Source organism: Ischnura elegans, chromosome 7 (assembly GCF_921293095.1).
Source record: "Ischnura elegans chromosome 7, ioIscEleg1.1, whole genome shotgun sequence".
NCBI classification, from domain to species: domain Eukaryota; kingdom Metazoa; phylum Arthropoda; class Insecta; order Odonata; family Coenagrionidae; genus Ischnura; species Ischnura elegans.
In genome coordinates this window covers 100,127,403-100,147,458 of record NC_060252.1, presented here as the reverse complement: position 1 = coordinate 100,147,458, position 20,056 = coordinate 100,127,403, and the positions used below count along the sequence as shown (strand labels likewise).

Sequence of the window (20,056 nt, the reverse complement as noted above, 5' to 3'; positions counted from 1 at the left end):
AACTGAAATGAATGTCATTCTGAAAAGTGGCACGCAGTATCTGCACTTACTGATTTGTAGGTCAAGAATATTTGGTGGATGCTGATGTAAAGCCTCGGCCAGATATTAAGCAGATTTTATGGCTTACTCTACCTTTAGTCCACCCATGCCTCAATGAGGTGCTAACTGCGGGTTTATAAAAGCCTGCAATTGACAGATTGTATAAGATGAAAGTGGATGGCATAGTGGTAGCACCCCTTTCAAAAAAGTCGAAATATCAGGCAGACTATCTGACAGCAGTGTGCATCATCTTTTATGAGATCAAATAAAAGGTTGAACGATGAATAAAATCCCAAGGTAATCACAACCAATTCTCTTTAATATCTCATGAATGTTTTCCTCATAGAGTCTAAATTAAAGTAAAATACCATTATAACTCTCACGACCATTTTTTCATTAACATTTGAGGAAAAATATTTCCTTTCACAAACAACAGAATGGATTTATCTGACAGTAAAAGCATCCATTTTATAGAAAAAACTAGACCATCAATATGACTTTAATGGCACCACCAATCATTCATTCTTATAACTCTTAATCAGAGAGTTTTCAGCAAAAAGCCGTGCTGACGCATAAAACTCATTACTCACAAGGATTGACATCTTGAGCCAGTAATCAGAGAACTTAAACAGTAGTGAACGCTGGACACAACATACTAAATGTGGAAGGAAAACAAGTTATACCTATGTATCTTTCACCATGCATGTAAAGACACATTTTTACCTGCATTAAATATCTCTCTGGGCACAGAAACTGTTCTATCATACCAAGGGCAAGATAAGTTCCACTTTTGAGTGTGATGGCTTGGTATTAAAAAATATTTTCCAAAACAGAAACGAGTCAGAGGCGAGATTGATCCATATAATAACTGTATGCATCAGTCTCATATAATTGCTACTGGCACTTCAATAGGATAGATAAATATATATCATACATATTTTTATAATTCAACAGTAATAATTATTGTAGACTCATTTTCCCTTTTCTCATAAGAAATAAAAAACAAATACATATTAAATACAGCCTCTCCTCCGTAATAGTTTCTCAAAGTTAGGCAATAAAGGCATTTTACTATGGAAAGGACAATAATTCATTTCCTAACCTGTCATACGTGTTCAACAACCTCGACTCAGAAAACTATAATAGCAATGCATTGATTTATTTTAATATAAAATTCTATGCACTTTACATGTGAAAACTTAATAACAAACACTTTTTAAAAACAAAGATTACAACAATCAGTTAAACAAATCCATCACTCAACAACCATCATTTCACTTGAAAAGAATAATTTAATTAGTATTACAATAGCATTTCAAAAATACTCGTTCATATTAATATATATTTCACAGTTTACTTTTTATCTCTAACAGTAATATCAGTCGGCCATCTTGCAATGGAATTAATGGAGATGGGCTCGGTATGAGCACCCTCTAAGCTAACTTGTATAAACCTTCCTTTCATGATAAAAATATGCGTCAGCTATGAAAAGCAGGCAGCTCCCATCCACAGATTTTGGGTGAATAACATCTAAATCCAATGCTAAGACAATCGCAATGCACATACAAGAAAACATTCAGCCCACAGTAAGCCTGTGGTGAAAGCCAAAGTGTTTTGTTTTGAAATCTGATGGGAGGAATTAAAAAGATCAGGTATAAAATTAGGAAACCAAATGCTAAAGAATATACTTACAAACATCAATTTTATACACCATGTAGCAATAGGAATATTCAATATTTATAAGAGAAATTATTGTCAACTTCATATACACTCTGAAGTTAAGATCATTTAAGTTGCAATACTTTGCAAAGTTAAATGCATCTAGCAAATCTCTTCTTACTGCTGGAAAGGAGATTAAATTCATTCCCTCATTCACAAGAGACTGTTGAGGTATTATCAAATATACACAATGTCACTAGTTGAGGCTAAATTTACATCAATGAGTGATTCTCTAAAGTATTCACTTGAAACTCAGGTCGTAATTACCTTTTTTATATCATGTAGTTCTTCCTGGCTCAATATTTCTGGAAAATATTCAATAAAAAATCTGGCAAACCATCTTTAAAATAGCCCCTTTGACACACACCTCTCTCACAGTATGCTTATTTACTATGGCTTATCACAAATCCTGGACAACTTTTATTTCTGTTTAGAAAGACAATCCCTATGGCTAAAAGAGCACATAATATATTTTTTCCAAGAGCTAGAGCTAATGCACTTCACGACCCTTCAGTTGGATAAAAATGAGGCTCTCTCTATCATAATATTTACATATTTTAATGGGAAACCCCAAATCCTCCAAATTCATCGGCAATATCTGCATGCTCTCTTTGGAAAAAATGGATGCTCATTGGAAATTGCTTCCCATGGAGCACTATAACTCTTCCTGTGGCAATCACATATAATTTGCAGCAATATCTGAAATTCTCAAAGAAATTTTATGTCACAACTACACTCTCACATTCTCTTACTCATGTCATGGGTACTTATTGGTCCAGTAGTATTCATCTATACATGCTTTAATAATAAATACACAAACTGGGTCCTTTTACTAGACACCTACTATCAGAAATATAAATATCCCACTTGCACCTTCTGTCGAATTGACAGGATTTTCACAATAAAAGATAATATTCTACATTGCTCAGCAAAGGGCTGCACATTTTCCAAGAGTCCTATGCGGACATTTACTTTTTTTTCAAAAACCTCTTCTCACTGCCACTTTGTAAAAAAGTAGAAAATTCGCACAAAACATGCACTACAATATTCTTTTTTACATGTCCTTGAATCACGCTTAAACATACTCCCCCTTCCACGACCCTCACGTGGGGTGGTGGCTCTCTGCCTCCGCACCCACGCTGCCAGGGGAGGAGGGGGACATTTGTGCAGAAGGCGCCGCCGACGTGCCCGGCGATGAAGACCCCTGGCTCTGAGGAGGGGACCTGCTGGAGGAGGGCCCTGCGATCAGGGCGGCCGGGAACGCGTGACTAGTCTGCCCCGTTGAGGCCCTCCTGAGGGGGAGCAGGGCCGCCGGCCTGCTGTCCAACAGCTGCAGGGCGACCACGGTCCTCGGGGGACTCGAGAGGTTCGATGGCCTCCTCTGGGCCCCGCCCCCCCTGGCACCCACCGACGCCGGCAGCGCCACCAGCTTCACCGTCGGCAGACTCCTCCTCCCGGGCACGAGTGGCGTCCTGGCCGCGTCTTCCTCAGCCTCCTCGTCCGCCTCCGTGCCCCCACCGCCCTCGTCCTCGTCCATTTGGACGCTGTTCTCCGCCGCCGACGGGATCGTCGTGAGAAACCGCACGGCCAACCGTCCCGGAGACCCTGGAGGGTCGTCGTCGGATATCGCACTCTGCCGGGTCAGCCTCGGCTTGGGTCTCGGCACGGCCGCCAGGACTGTCCGGGTGCCGTGGTGGACGGCCGCCGTCCAGTCCTGGGGAGATGTCGCCACCACTGCTGCGGCAGCGGAGGCGGTGGTGGAGGGTGGCGGAGGGTGAGGGTGGTGGTGGTGGTGATGGTGGTGGGCGTGGTAGGGGTTGTGGTGGTGGTGATGGGCCGCCGACGTCGACGCGGGACTGGTGGCGCCAGTGGGAGCGGCGGCGGACGTCGACGGAGGCGACTGTGGCTCCGGACTGACGAGGGCCGAGTTTGGGCTGACGGAGCGCGGCCTCGATAAGGAGTCGGCGGTCGCCGCGGCAGTGGCCGCCGCCGCTGCGATGGTCGCCGAAGCGGCCGCGGCCGTGCAGCCGGAAGCGCTCGATCGCGACATCCTCCAGGTGGCCGTGCTGGCGCTCGTCGCGGTCCCGGACGAGTCGTTCCTTGAACTCGACAGGTTCGAGTCCTGTGGACGCAAATGAGCATTGTGAGAAAAATATCAAATACGCTCGGATCAGTGGCGCAGCGAGGTTTGGGGGATGAAACCCCCTCACCCCCCAGAGCTCACTGAAATTTTTAAGTTACATCTATTTTACGTAATTGGATTAATATTGCTTATAGAATAGTGTGAGGATTAATAATATATCCCTCAGAAGGCCGTATAAATCACCATTTTGAACCATTTATCTAAATTTTTTCCGGCGGAAGGCCTCCGCACCTCCCGCTAACCCTGGCGGGTATGCAATATCCCAAGCACCCCAGTATTAGTTGCGCCTGAAACCCCCCCTAGCCTTAATTCCTAGCTGCGCCCCTGGCTCGGATGATAAACAAAGATATCGTACTGCCCACTAATTTTATTTTAGTGGCCCAAAACACGTGTTTCGATTGATATACAATCATCATCAGGTACTAAATGCTTAGTATAAAGTACTAAATGAACTCCCCGCAAAAAATTACGTAATACTTAATACGGCATCTTTGCTTATCATTCGATATTTTGTTCCACGATATCTCTCCTCAAAAAGTTGACTTCAAGTACGTTCGGCTTAACTGGAACAAATCAAGACACTTCGCCTCCATTAAGTGATTTTTTCAGGAAGTTCAACGGTAGAGGGGTTACATTTCGTGGGGCGGGGAGTTTACTTTAGGCCTTATTTTCCAATTTTTTCGGTGGAGTTTGAGCCTGTAGACACCCCCACTACGTCCTCGACATGCATTAATGCCCGCTGAAATGCAATAAAGAAGAGCATTTGAGGATTTAAATGATTTTCTTAATGACGACATCAATCCTATAAATTATAAACACATATCTGAAATTCTGACAGCAAATTAAATATTATTATCATTTATCGCAGCCTCCTCGAGTGGGAATGAGTGCTTATAACTCAACCAACGGTAAGAGATACGATGAAAGGGGATACGTACTCAGGAATAGTTCAATGGAGAGGGAGGAGGTACAAACTCGGCTTCTATCGCTAGAAATACTGCATATATTCACGTTAGGACGAGCAAATTCCACACATCATTTGTTCCATTAAAAGGATTTTTCCGCGATTAGCCAAAAAAAGTTGAATTGATACCTCAATTGGGATTCTTGTTAATGATATTCTCCAAATACAGTCCAAGTAGCTGTTATCCTATGGTTGTCACCGAATTTTCCAGTATGCGCCGTTATTCTCCTGATGGTGGATTAGCGTCGTACCAAAACGAGATACAGCGTAAGATATTCTCGTGTTTCGTTGCTCAGCTCTTCCGTCCAGGCACAGCGATGGAACCTTTCAGTAGCCTACAGTTGACTCACGGCAGTTCTTAAAGCCTGCATTCAGTGGCCAATAGATACTTCAGGAAATTAAAGGCGTGAAGTGCACTCGATAAAATTACGGATAAGATAACGTATCTTCCCAAAAGAGCCTGATATCGACAGTGGAACCAATATATTCAGGAAGCGAGTCGTAAATATAAGTCCTTGTTATCATTGGCGTTGATACACTGTTTCAGATGGATATATATTGGAATGCGATCACCAGTGGATATTAATCTTTGAACTAGATAGACACTGCACTTCATTTACGCGTTCAGTCCGCATTCCGGCATTCGTCTGGTCGTCGCATGCTGTCCCGATTATAGGTCTTTGTTAAAGAATTATGAAACATGTCTTCTAAATAACCCAAGAACCTTCAATAAATTTTATGTCTTACAAACATTTTGCACCATGCAATGTATTCCATCCAGTAGCGTCGCTAGAAGCTGTTAGACTCAATACAATTTCGCTTTTGAAATTTATCTTGTACACACCTATTTTAATTAAAACTTGAGTGACCAGATCTAATACATATAATTCCTTTTCATAAGGAATAGCCCATATCGTTACCAGCAGACACATGAAAGGTTTTCATAAATCTATGATTCTTAATTGGCATGCCTGAACTACGCGTGTTGACGTGACGCTTTCGACTTGGCTGACTCCATACTTCCTTACCCAGGTCAAGGAAAATGATTTTTATTCTGTGGAATTCCCCGACTTATCAGGATTGTTAGAAGAGTAATCATCCACCTCTTCCCCCCATAGTTCTTAACGTAGTCCTCGAACGACTCCTTATCTTATAGCCTTACCACCCCTCCTCTGGCCAATCAGCGATAAGCTGATGAAATGGAGAGCAGCGGCGTAGTTATGGGAGGGGAGATGAGGGGGATGGAACCCCCCCAGTACCCGAAAATAAAAAAAAGCAAAATATACTCACAAGACGAAGCCCCGAATCTTGGCCTCTCGGGTGGAATTCATATACGCTACCATTACCCCACCTGACCCATCCTCTAAAGGATGTGATATTTTGAAAATATATACGGTTTGTGAAAAGTACCGCATGAAAATAAATTAATTACAGCTAAACTAATGCCCATTCAACGGAACCACTACTAGTTCAGAGATGTGTTCACCATTCCGAAGGCCATAAAAAATACGTCATTGAAAAAGGCGGAGCAAGGTACGTGGTCTCTCCTTGTGAGTGAAGAATTGTGTTGTACAACAAAATATCGTGAAGCATTACCCGGTGTAGTTCGGAATTCTGTCTTATCCCTCCCTTCCCCAAAGCCAAGCCCTGGTTATGCCACTGACCGAGAGAATAACACCCATTAGGCCGTTGGCCTATAACCTCACTAAAACAAACTTCGGGTTGAATCTCTGAGTGAGTATGTAATGCTATACAACAAAATATCATGAAGCATTACACGGTGTGGTTCGGTATTCTGTTTGATCCATCCTTCCCCCCAAAGCCAAGCCCTCGATACGCTACTGACCGAGAGAATAATAGGGTAGTTTCCTTCATCAAATAAAAGGAAAGGCATTAATTGCGATTCGTTACCCACCATTAGTGTATTCATAATATACAAATTATTTGGTTTTTGAAATACCGGTTTAGACGAATGGCAAGGGTCAATTTTATCCTCATTTGAAAAAGGCCAGATTGGCGCCCATGCGATGCCACTCCACGTGACGTCACGGACCTAGTTTCTATACGAGTAGATAGGAGTTTTTCATCGTCTGAGATTACCAATGCATGCATGAGGCACAGAGCTCAGGGGAACATCTCTTAATAATCACCCATTAAAATTACCTAAGTTCGGAAAGTTTCCTTTGTTTGATAAGGTATTAATAATCCTTATTTAAGCCAAGCGCTACCAGCTAGCATGGTACTCTGCTACCTGCTAGCATCCTGCGTCGTATCAATGCTCAGAGCCTCGCCCTAAGGTCACCTCACTGCAGCAGCGGGAACCAGAACGACGTCACACGGGAGTTTTCCCGGCATTCATACTTAGCCGTCGTGTTTTCGCGCGTTTGAAAATTTTCACTTTTCATTTAATCGCGAAAAATAGATATCGTCATTAAAAAATCTAAAAGCGTGAAATGCGTACTCCAGGAGTAATAATCTTTCGATTTAGGCAATTAAAATAAAAGGAAACCACCCTATTTAGGAAGTGCTTATGTTTACTTTTGCAAGTGATTTTCAACGGCTTCTTTGTAGACTCGGCCCCAATTCCCAGCACTGTTAAGGCCGTTTTACACGGGGCACGGAATTGCGCATGCTAGAACTGCATTAATTTCTAAAAGAGCGTGGAATTGCGCGAATGCATGAACGAAATTAGAACAGGGGCAATTTACAATTCACCGCTTTACACGACGCAATTTCAACTGAGCCTTCGTAATCGCGAAAAATAGATATCGTCATTTAAAAACCTAAAAGCGTGAAATACGTACTCCAGGAGTAATAATCTTTCGATTTAGGCAATAAAAAAATAATAGGAAACCACCCTTTTTCCATGAAGCCAGAGCTTCGAATTCAGTCGTCTCCACAACGGCAACCTACCTGGGAGGTCTTCCTCGTGACCAGCCACGAGGACCTCTTCTTGGGGTCGAGCAGCCGCAGCGGCAGACCGCAGTTGTTCTGCCTCCACGAGTCGGACCGCGAGGAACTGAAATTCTCCGAGGAGACGGACGACGCCCTCTTGTGCTGCTTCTGCTGGATCTCCGCGATCTGGTGCGCGTACTGGTCCGACCTCGCGCGGGGACCTCCCCCTCCCCTCTCTCCGCCCCCCCTGCCCCCGTCCCGCCTCTCCCGGTCCCTGCGTCCCCCGTCCCGATGGCACAGCAACCAGGACGCCTTGCCCAGCAGCCAGCGACGGGCGCTCGACCCTGCAGACGCGTCCGACGCCCTGCCCGGCCGCAGCCGCGCCGACGAGGTGGACGCGATCGGCGCGGACGAGTTGGACGACGTGGATGTGGTGGCCGCGTTGGGGCCCGCCTTCCCCCGCGGCATGCTGGGAGTGGACGCCACGTGGGGGCCCTCCACGCCGCCCGCGCCGGCCGCCGCGTGACCGTGGTGCCCGTGGGCCAGGAGCTTGGCGGTGCATGTACATGGGACTTGACCGCCGGCGTGGACGTGTTCCCTCGAGGAGCGGTCCACCAAGCTGTTGGTGTTGGCCGGCGTCTGGCGGTTGCTGAAGTTGGACGAGTGGCGACACCTTCCGATGCCCCTCGTCACCCTCGACTCCTCGATGGCCTTGCAGATGAGCACGCAGTCCTTCTTGAACTGCTTGGTGAGGATGGCGTAGAGGAAAGGGTTGCAGCAGGAGTTGAGCGGCAGGACGAAGACGGTGAACACTTTGGCCTGCTCCAGGGAAACGAGCTGAAGTCCGAAGGCGGCCGTGAGGGAGAAGAAGGCGATGGGCGACCAGCAGAGGAAGTCCGTGAAGACCAGGAGGGCCATCCTCTTGGCTATGCGGGAGTCGTTGGAGTTCCACGCCTGCGAACCCCGAATGGCGCAGTACATCTTGAGGTAGCATCCCATCAGGATGAGGAAGGCGACTCCGTTAATGAGCATTAGGAACACCACGTAGGCGAGACTGTGCGGTCTCTCTGCTTCGAACGGGAGGCAGACAGCAAAGATCCTGCAATGTGATGGAACAGGAATGAGTAAAGCCGTAGAGTTATTGCGGTAGTTTCTAGAATGCAAGATTCAAAACCAATTTTTTACCCGTATGTATTCATAAAGAGATTTTTTTCATAGAAGAGATTACATCCATGCTTAGAAAAAAATCATCAGATGCTACATATGGAGCACATTTCTCTACGCTTGAACGTTGACAGGGGTACAGAAGTCAAGAGTGGAATCATTCGAAATGTGGTGCTACCGAAAAATAATGAATATAAAATTCCAGGTGGAAGGGAAGAAGGACAAGGTACAGCTCCCAATGAGTAAAATATATCATATTATAAAGGACGTGAAAGAGAAGAAACATGTCGCTATGAAAAGGCTAGCGGATAGAAGAGCTGCGTCAAATTCTTAGAAATGTTGACTAATGACGACGATGAGATTACATCCACCGAGGATGAAAAGCAAAATAATGATAAACAGAATATTCCTAATTTGATACTTATTTCTTAAGTTAACAATTTTCCAAGTTATTAGTGCCGATAGTAGCGCCATTTCACTGTACCTAACGTGATTTAGCTTTTTTTAGAGCATTTATTCGCTAATACTTCAAAAAGTAGCCCGGTTACGAGATCATTCTTTGCCTACACCACGATTATTCAGGTAAAAAGAACAATGCAACAGTTTTTTTCAAAATTACAGTATAAAAATAGAGACTTCAGTTTTCCAAGGATAGAATAAGTATGCATTAAAATTTTTGTTGGAATTTTGAATGGAATAAAAGTGCAGAAATGCTATTGACTACTGAATGACGTAATATTGATGTAAATTAACAGTCCTAAACATAAATATGTACAAAACAGCAAATTAATTTCAAGATTATTATTGAAATGGATGGTATATCCATGCTGATTGTCACTGTCACAATTTTGGGACAGACATCTCCCGATGATTGATTTCTGGAGGTACGGAAATGATTAGAGATGGCATTTCACAGGCAAAGTTTATGGGTTTAAGGGGAGGATGTTTGTTTCCCAAAGAGAATGTTATTAGTAAAAGGCAAAAATGATGGCCCACTGAGAATATTAAAAGATGTCACACGAAGCTCTCCAAACGTATCCCTCTACGTTGGCCCCTTTAGGGTTTTCGCTCATAACGCCTGGAAATACGCCTGCGACACACATGTTGCAGAACTCTCAGGATATTGTGGATTGTCTGTTCACTTTATGTCTGCGGGTGAGCTTTCGTGAGATCCCGGACACTCACAGATGGCATCGCCGATAGGGGAGGGGGTAGTACCGAGACAGAGAGAGGAGGAGCGAACACAACGTTGCCAAATGTACATAGCTGCCCTACTTTGTCAACGAAAACGTGCGAGTCATAGGTGGCCACAGGTATTTTGTCCCTGGCGCCGAGACAATATACCTACTCATTTGGAAGGCATTGGTAGTAATCCTTTCACAGAAGCCCATGACATTGTCAGCTAAGGCGCTGAATGAGGCACCGTTGGTGAAAGGCATACTTAATCACATACAAGGAGAACGCGTGAGGTTTGGCAACACTGCTCCACAAGCAGATTCACGATGTTCACTCGGCAGAGGTCTGAGAGCGACTCACTGAGGCCACGCCTACTGGTTGCTGATTGGCAAAGGCAAAGTCATAAGTCGAGAAACTTTCCCTCCCCTCATCTCCACTTGCTTTGGTTACACCAGCTCACCCACAGAGATAAAATGAACAGAGTATAAGACCCATGTTTTTCTACATTCATAATGGTACCAATCAATGGCGTAACTAGGAATATGTTTTTGAATATGGGGATGAATATGGGGATGTGGGGTGTCTGTGGGGAAGATTTTTGAAAAAAGACATTCCTGCAAACACATTTTACATCATTTTGGCACTAAAAATTTGGGTTTCATTTGTAGTTCCACGGGAAATCATCACGACAGGGAAATCATTGGCATACAAGAAAATTCTCTGAGGCTTTAGGTGGGGGATATATCCCCCTCATCCCCTCATAGTTACACCACTGGTACCAATTATATTTATATCATTATTTTACATCATTAGAATAGGCCTCTTATAGAATTAAATCTTCATTGTGGAAATTTAAACCTGTAAACTCATCATGTAGCAAAAAAATTACCTCTATCTTTTCGTAAGTACTACCAATTTCTCTATGGTATCAACCCTATCCAATTTATCAATGGTATCTGATCAGGTGAGGTGTTTGAAGTGACCCTTCACCCATAATTTGTGATGGAATATGAGATGTTTAATCATGGAATGGTGTAGGAAATTCTGGAATTCATATTAAGCTTTATTTTTGAAGGTATCATATATGTATGGGGAGTGAATGAGGGCTATAGGGATGGAAGGGTGGGAAACCCACATTGCCATTGGGACGATGGGGCCCACTACTTGCAAAACCATTACTTGATTTACCAACGTTATTGGCAGATTTTTCTGTTAGGAGAAAAATCCAAAGATCATTTCATTGGATTTAGATATAGGCAGTGCAATATCCTTGCTGTATGCTCACATATCCATAAATTGGCATACATTTTTTGAAATGCTACCAAAGCTGAAGGCTGAAGGACTATCCTAGCCAATATACTCATAAATGTGGGGGGGGGGGGGAGAACTAAGGAGCTGAGCATTGAAAACAGAAAAGAGTTGCTGCCATGGGATAGTTGCATTGCCATGGTTATTGTCAGTTTCCATGGCAACCACCTAGCATGTAAGGTCTTTTCAAAAGAACTTCCCTTGCTCAGTGAACTTCTAGGCTTCTATCTACTGTTGCACACTCGATGTGATTGTATGTGTTTCAGAAGTTAGCCTGTGCCCTTGAGATTGTCATACTTGAATTTGTGTTGCAACATCTATAGACATATATCGTCAAATATGAATCCTTTGTACGATACATGCAGTTTATTGGAAGCTACCATTCATTAGATGGAAGTAAAACGATGAGAAGAACCACATTCAAAGAAAATTTATACTCCTCAATGAGAATTTCTATCCAAGAGCATTTATAGCAGCAAGCTAATCAAATTAGATCTGGATCTTTCCTTCGGTGAATGATTAATTATGGTATTTCAGGTGAGTTAATACAAATATACCAACTTTTCAAGCTCTGAATGATAACCTGCCACTGGAGTAAAATATTTATTTCCTTGTTATCAGGAATTTAACCCTTTTAGTCCAAGCCTACTCTTCCTGGTGTGCTGAAGAATGCCAGGGCAAATTTGTAGGTTTGCACTCAAAAATTTATATAAGGCCAATATGCATTTTCTGAAGTTAATGTTTTTTCATGTGCTCTCAATATTCACGGGTAAGGTAAAACATGACAGATACTAAAAAATAGTTACAAAAGCTACATGAAGTACAAAAAATAAAAGGAGCGAGTGTAAAAAACCCAGCCAATAGATCGGACCTTGGCACTCCTCAAACATACACTCCAGGCTGATATATCGGCTCACTTTAAGGATTAAATTTGAAAAAAGAAACATTTTGAAAGCCATCAATTTTTGTCAGACACTGCCTTCATGATTTTAAATAAGTCTTAATTCTCCTATTTAATTCTAACAAATAATCAAAAGAGGCTACAATAACTAAAAGTGTATTTTTTTAAGTGATCAACCTCGATAGAATATAAATTTAAATATTTTTTTAGGCTTAGGTTAACTATTAAAGACATTAAAAATACTTGAATTTTAATTTTTATCAAGCAACAGTTTTATTGGCTAACCTCCATAGATGAGGAAGGTGGAGAGGAATACTCAAATGAAGATTACTTTTTAATCCAGCACTATTTATAGTCTCTTGAAAGTCAGAAAAGAATATAGGTTTTTAAATAGGTTTTGAATGATGTAATCATTATATAATAAGTAGAGATACATGAAAATCGCAAATGCAATAAATACGATATATATGCGATGACAGGACTAATATGACATTTTTATGCAAATTTACCTTTCGACGACAAAAGTCGTACATATTGTGCTGAGCGCAGTTTAAATGCTCTGCTGACACTCACTGCTCAAAGCACGTGAGCGACTGGCCTGCTGCTTATTGGTTGGGACTCTACGTGGCCGCGAACTACAAGTGGGGGCGGTCAAGCTACACCTCCGCCACCATATGTCTCATTCCTTAATTTGTAATTGTTCTACAACATTACTATTTAAATATTCTGTATTTTGTCATATAACTGTGTTTCACTAAATTTTTATCGTCATCTACCACATTATGAAAATAAATAATAGACGCTACAAAATACGATAAATTGCTATTGAAATGCGATAAATAAAAATGAAAGTGCGATTTTCACGTATCTCTAATGATAAGTTATTATTTCCATCAATTCGAGGATTTTTGAGTGCTCTCACCTGTAGTCACTGACTCCAACGAGAGGTAAGAGAGCCATTACAAGTGCAAAACTCCAGCCAACTGCCATGATGTACGCAGCGTGCTTGAGAGAGAGTCTCTTGTTGAGGTGCATGGCATGCGTAATGGCATAGTTCCTCTCCAGGGTGATGACAGCCAATGTGTACACAGAGAGCTCAGAAGAAAGGACACCAAGGAAGCCGGCCAGCCGGCAACCAGCGGACATCTGCCACGGAATGGCATACTTGCGGAACTCTCCAAGGGTTGAGGCATCCACAACCGCCAGGAAACCTAGTTATGAGGGAAGGGATTTTGTTAGTCTATACCCATGATAACTATGGGGTATTCTATTATAATGACAGAAGTGCACTGAATTCAGGAACAATTGAAGACAGCAGGACCATATAATCAAGTACTAATTTAAAAGAGATCCTTTAAGCATATCCAGGGGTGCCGACTTACAAAAAATATTGGGGGGGCCCAAACCGGGGATCTTGCCCCGGGAAATTTCATATGCACATAGTGAGTTTTAAGTTTTTAAAGCATTTTAGAAGAGCAATATGATCAACGTAAGAATCCTGATAACTTGTATCTCGATATCTGGACACTCCGGGGAAAATCGACAAGCCTGACACATTTTTTTTTCACACCCATAACGAATTTTTGAGGGGGCTCAGGCCCCCTCAAGCCCCATGGAGTCGGCGCCACTGAGCATATCGATTAACACACGCATACACCTGATACATATACAGGATGTCCTATTTATCTTGACCACCCGAAATAACCTTTTGTCCAGATGCAAATTAAAGAATGTGTCAAGCAAATGTTCATTAGCCATCAGGGGGACATTAATCAGCATGATTGCCTTCCTTGTAGCTTTGTTATTTACAAAGATATGAACAGCGGTATGTTTTTTTTAAAAGGCACCCTATATTTTTTATTCGGCAATTCGTTTCCTCTCCTAAAGACTTATTCAAAAATGTAGAACAGTGGACCATTAACATAAACACAGTGTTATGAAAAATGACTGACTCTCTAGCGCTTAGTGCAGGTACGCGGGTATTGGAACTACTCCACTTGTTGACGTTGACGGTGAACAAATGAAAACGTAGTAACATGCACACCAGTCATGAGAAATGTTTCCTATGTTTTCATAACGTTGTGTTTATGTTAATGGTCCACTGTGCTACATTTCTGATGAAGTCTTTAGGAGAGGAAATGAATTGCAGAATAAAAAATATAGGGTGCCCTTTATAAAAATTTACCGCTATTCATATCTGAGTAAATAACAAAGCTACAAGGAAGGCAATCATGCTGATTAATGTCCCCCTGACGGCTAATGAGCATTTGCTTGACACAATTTTGAATTTGCATCTGGACAAAAAGTTATTTCGGGTGATCAAGATAAATGGGACACCCTGTATATGAATGCTTGCCTTTTCCAGTATTGCCAACATTACCCCTATTTTATATGTGATGACACAACAGTTATAGTATTGTCCACTTCACGTAAATCTTTATCTAACAAAGCCCAATTAGTCGCCAATACAATTCCCAGACGGCACAGAATCCTCCGTATCTAATTCGTATGCAGATAGTATCCATTGACAAAAGCGACAGAGCGGATAGTCAATGGATACTATCTGCATACGAATTAGATACGGAGGATTCTGTGCCGTCTGGGTAGTAAATGGGCTTGAGTTAACTTTCTAATTGTTAACCCTAAGGAAAGTAATATGATACAATTTTTAACCAGCAGTCAGACATCTGAAAGTATGCTAATAAAAATGGAACAAAAAATCAATCGAACAAGTCAACAACTCTAAGTTCTTGGGTTTATTTCTTAATTGTAAAATGCCTTGGGCAGAGCATATCAATTTCCTTAGCAGTAAGCTTAGTTCAAGCTGATACATCCTTAGATAGCTTAGTCAGACAGTAACACAGGAGATTTGACGAAGTTAGTATTTTGGCGATTTTTACCCACATGTTTCATACATTATCATCTTTTGGGGATCTAACTACTTACCTTTAAAAAAAATCAGAATTCAGACAAACGCTGTAAGAAGGATTGCTAAAAAGTTTAATAGATCCCCCAGTAAGCCAATCTTCAAGGACCTGAATCTTCTTCCAATTCCATGTATATATCTACTTTTTACCATCATGTACGTGAAGAACAACATTGTCAAGTATGAAGTGAATAGTGCCTTCCACCATCATCAAACAAGGACAAAAAACGATATTCATCACAATCAAAATTCACTAACCCTTGATTTACTTTGTGGTATTCCATTATAAGTTTTCCTGGGTATCAGACAATTACTTATACCACTTATTTTTTATCACAGCGCGACCCGGGTTTCAATGAATTATCATCATCTTCAGGCGCAAATTATGATTTTAAATTATAAATCATAATTTGCACCTGAAGATGATGATAATTCATTGAAATCCGGGTTGTGCTCTGATAAAAAATAAGTGGTATAAGTAATTGTCTGATATCCAGGAAAACTTATTCATCACAATTATGTACACAAAAGAGGTCCTCACCTCAATTAGGTCTTCTCCTTTACCACTAGGCCAACTCACTCACTATTTCAAGCAGTGTTTCATTACAAGCTTTGCCAAATTATACAAGGGAACAAACCAGTCTTCTATTGCCATTAAATCTAACTGAATTTTAACACCCAGTGGCATTATTTGCTGTGATGTTGCGGCAGATATTATATATATGTTATGTTTGCTTCCCCCAATCCAAAAGCTTCAACGTTAAATTTAAGAAAATATACTTTGATGGATTGCCCAATTTACGAGAGAAAGTAAATTGGCGTTCTGGAGGTGGATTTACTATCTAGCACGAGCTGCACAATTTATGCGGCATTAAACATTGCACATATCCTGCATACATTTCCCACTAATTATGTTGATATAAAAATATTTCAGGAGGTGAGAATGTCGTTTAAATTTCCCTCCTAATGGTACAATAGAAAATACCGAAACTCAATTACCAAATGGTGGTGGAAGTGGTGCCGCTTCATTCGTTGCAATACTTTTGAATCTAACTGTATATCATAGGTGAATATATGTCTTTGAATATGACGTGCCTCATATCAATACATATAACTGTATCAGATCTACGGGCAAATAAAGATTTATTATTATTATTTTATGACAAAGACCTGATTTAAAAGAACCATTTATGCTTGTGATGTGCCACTGTGTGATTGTGCAGAAGTTGCCTTTATAGGAACTCAGAGCTAGACACTGCTTACAAAGTCAGGGACGGAAGGGGCACAACTTTGCTGAGTCATCAGGGAACACCATGCCACAGTAGTGTCTTTGACTACTTGTGCATGACATGACTGTGTGGCAGGGTGTCTGACAATGCAGTTTCTGGCATTATGCAGTGTTTTGACACATTCTTGCAGACTGCCTTTCTGGAACCGTTATCACACCCTCGACCATCGTTCATCCTGCAGCCATGAAAGGGTGGCTCTTGGAAACCAAAGATACTTAAATGCTCGCTCATTATACATTTCAAAACAATTATTCAAATAGAAATTGATTTTGAGAAGGAAAAGCCTTCAAAATGTATCAACCAAATTAGAATTAAACCTGTTAGAAACAAAAAAAAGAGAGATGTTACCTAAATATATTCCCATGAAAAAATCAGCCATGGCAAGGTTGCAAACCAGGAACCTGGGAACATCCATCTTGCTCCGAGAGAAGATCAACACAAAGACAACAGTACCATTTCCCAACATTGCTAGCAAAAACACTATCCACACACCACAGCGTAAAGTCCACCAATCAAAAAGATCCTGGCATGGCAGGAAAGGGCCTAAAATAGAAGATAGCAGTTTCACATAATGAGAATCCATTATCATTACAGGTTATCTACAACTAAAACTAGGTATGGACGGAAGATGACACACTAAATCCTCTCATCAATGTTTTCAAACATTCACCCTGTCCTGTGGGCTCTTATATGTTTATGTACAAGGAAGGAAGTTGACCTCATAGTAAAGTAGGTATTAACATTATTTGACAGTCATCACCTTCCAACCATGTAATGTACATATATAGCGCTACCAGCAAAAAATACAAAATTTCTATCAAATCAAAGTAATCACTATTCCATAGCTATGTGTACTATTTTTATTTCAGCATGAACTAAATTCACAAAGTCCTATTTTCCATCCTGCCTCTCATCGCAAGTTTTGATCACAGTTACCATTCTTTTGGATCTCTTCACTTCAATTATCATAACACGAAGCAAGGCGTAAGCTTAATTATTAGCTAACACTAAGCGTAAAAATTTGCCCTTACATTATGATATCATCAGGAAATAAATTTTCTACGAATGATTACATTTAAGAAGCAAATAAACAACTGAAATGTGATATGAAAATTTCTTCTGAGCTTCTTATGGAAACAATGCACTTCAAACAAGACTTGCAGATGTCTTTCAAGTTAATAAAGATGATTCATTGTTGTAATTCAGAGCTGTCTGGTCATTTAATTGAGGATCATTCTCCCATAATTGTACAAAATTATGTCTGTGGGCTGTCATAAAAAAACCAGTAATATTAAAACAAAACTGAACTGGCTCATTATTTTGGTACCCTTTAATTACTTTTAGTGACAAAGAAGTGAAGATAAAAAAATTATATTTCCCAAATTTAATGTCCACAGACTGCGACTCTTCATGTCTGTGGACAGTCTCGCATAGATTTTTCGAAGAGTGATTGGCTTTATTAACAACCTTTACTAAATAAGTTAGGATAAAACCTATCATTAAACAAGTTTCAACAGTATAAGAATTCCACAATAGTATTTTAGGGTTGCTTTTATTTCATAATAGTTATTATAAAATAAAAAACATTTGTTCTACCCAAAAAAGCAATGTCCGTGGACACTCAAGAAAAAAGGGGAATTATTCATGGGAGATGGTGGCAGCCCTGAACAACCAGTGTGTACAGAAGGAGATTGTTAGCTATATTGGATTTTTTGAGTTTATACTTTGTTTGGTGAATGTTTTAATGCTGGAAGAAAAAGTTTAGTTCAGTTTGTTGAAAGAGCCAAGATCATCAGTTGTGTCCATGGACAAGTAATATGAAGTAATTCTGCACCCTTTAATAATTACAATGAGATGTTTTTTATGGCTATAAGATACATACAAGTTCAATGTAGTAAGAACAGAGTCCTATCCTATTTTTAGTCCCTACAGTAACTTAATTTAGAGGAAATCGTCATGTCCGTGAACATCATATCTGTGGACGTCATGTCCGTAAATGTCATGTCCATGTATGTCATGTCCCTAGACATCATGTTCATGAAAAATTAGAAAATATTTTACCTGGAAGAGGTAGGCATTGGGTTTTCCCATGAAAAACCTCATTCGTTACTCCAACAGTTCGGCTAGCTTCTTGTTCCTCAAAGTATTCCTCCACGTAAGCTGGTAGGTTTCCTGGATAAGTGAAGTCAGTTCCATAGTTTTCAAATAGGTCTCTCATTTCTGGGCCAAACTTCTTACTTAAGTTTTCTGCGGAGGAAAAAGAGAGTTTATTTTAATTAGTTGGCTTTATTTCACTATGTTGACAATTATTGAATTTAGTGTTGGATAGTCCAGTCTTTTTACTACAAATCTCCTTTAATTGACCATCATAGGGTAATGGTATAAATATAAGGAAGAAATGAATCATTAATAATTATGCTGAGCCACCAACTGAAAACATGCATTAGAAATTTTTTTTTTCAAGAACAAAGGTATATGTATTTTTTTCCACTTACGAAGCCTGTCACTTAACAAATGATACATTATGGCTGTTGGCGGAAGCTAGTCCAAATTAGGACATATTTTTGAAGAAAAAGAAATATCATCTACTAAGTGCCATTTACAGATCCTTATGTGAATGAAATGCCATATTAAGTCCCTATTTGGGGATCTAGAAAAAATATGTAAATAAACTCAAGATATTTCTCTCAAAGCATGCAAAATTGTCCTCTAAGCATCAAATTAAGCCTTGCGCAGTGCTATGTTCTCAGGAGTTCTTTCACCAAAATACTTGGTCTGGATTTGCCTCAGCTGGATAGGCTTGCTTGGCAACCTAATCAATTGAATCCATGATCAATATTTTTATTAACTGATGATGAAGGAGTGAACTTTGATCCTGATGGCATTTGCGAACTAGTACTCTATTTTGCAATGATTAAGGGACATTCACTGCCAGTGGTCATCAATTCACAATGGTCTGCTGTAAGCGAGAATAATCTATTGTCTAAATAGAGGCAATATCAGATTCTACTTTTTCTCATTAAAGTTTCTCATTCTCAATAACTGTAGCAAACATTGAAACTATGGAAAGTGAATCACTATCACCCATTTGTAACATTTGTAATAGAGATGTAATGCTCTGTGCTCTCAAATGAGGAGTGTAATGTTTTGAGTATTTCAAAATAAATACGACCCAGCAAAACTCAAAACTATCTTCATGCATCAAAAATAGAGGTACACATTACACTTTTTCTCGGAGAAAAAGCTGGGAAAACGAATAATCTTAAAAAACGTTTTAGCATACTCCTCTCCCTTCATGGAGTTACCTCTTCAACTCAAAATAAGATCTATTGCCTTTCATTTCACCTAAAAATCCTGTTCTCTTCCTTCCTCTCCCTTCAGTAGCAGATACAGAAAAAAACTCAAGGGTGCAAAAGATACCTTGAGTTACCTTTACTTTTATCGTAAAAAAAAATCAAGTCACATGCAAAATGCATAGTTTAAGAAGGTTTTTACTTTAAGTGATGATGTAAAAATACAAGAAAATACCATC

At 40.6% G+C, this 20,056-nt stretch overlaps 1 protein-coding gene across 1 annotated transcript in view; it reads right to left on the bottom strand.

Moving 5' to 3' along the window:
* Positions 1 to 337: 337 nt before the first annotated feature.
* LOC124163049 (leucine-rich repeat-containing G-protein coupled receptor 5) overlaps positions 338 to 20,056 on the bottom strand; it is a 287,787-nt gene continuing 268,068 nt past the window's right edge. The window contains exons 15-19 of the mRNA XM_046539833.1: positions 18,586 to 18,771; positions 16,873 to 17,067; positions 13,232 to 13,520; positions 7,779 to 8,859; positions 338 to 3,880 (exon numbers count right to left, since the gene is read on the bottom strand). Coding sequence (XP_046395789.1) covers positions 2,861 to 3,880; positions 7,779 to 8,859; positions 13,232 to 13,520; positions 16,873 to 17,067; positions 18,586 to 18,771 — 2,771 coding nt within the window. The 3' untranslated portion in view covers positions 338 to 2,860. The remainder of the gene's footprint in view (positions 3,881 to 7,778; positions 8,860 to 13,231; positions 13,521 to 16,872; positions 17,068 to 18,585; positions 18,772 to 20,056) is intronic.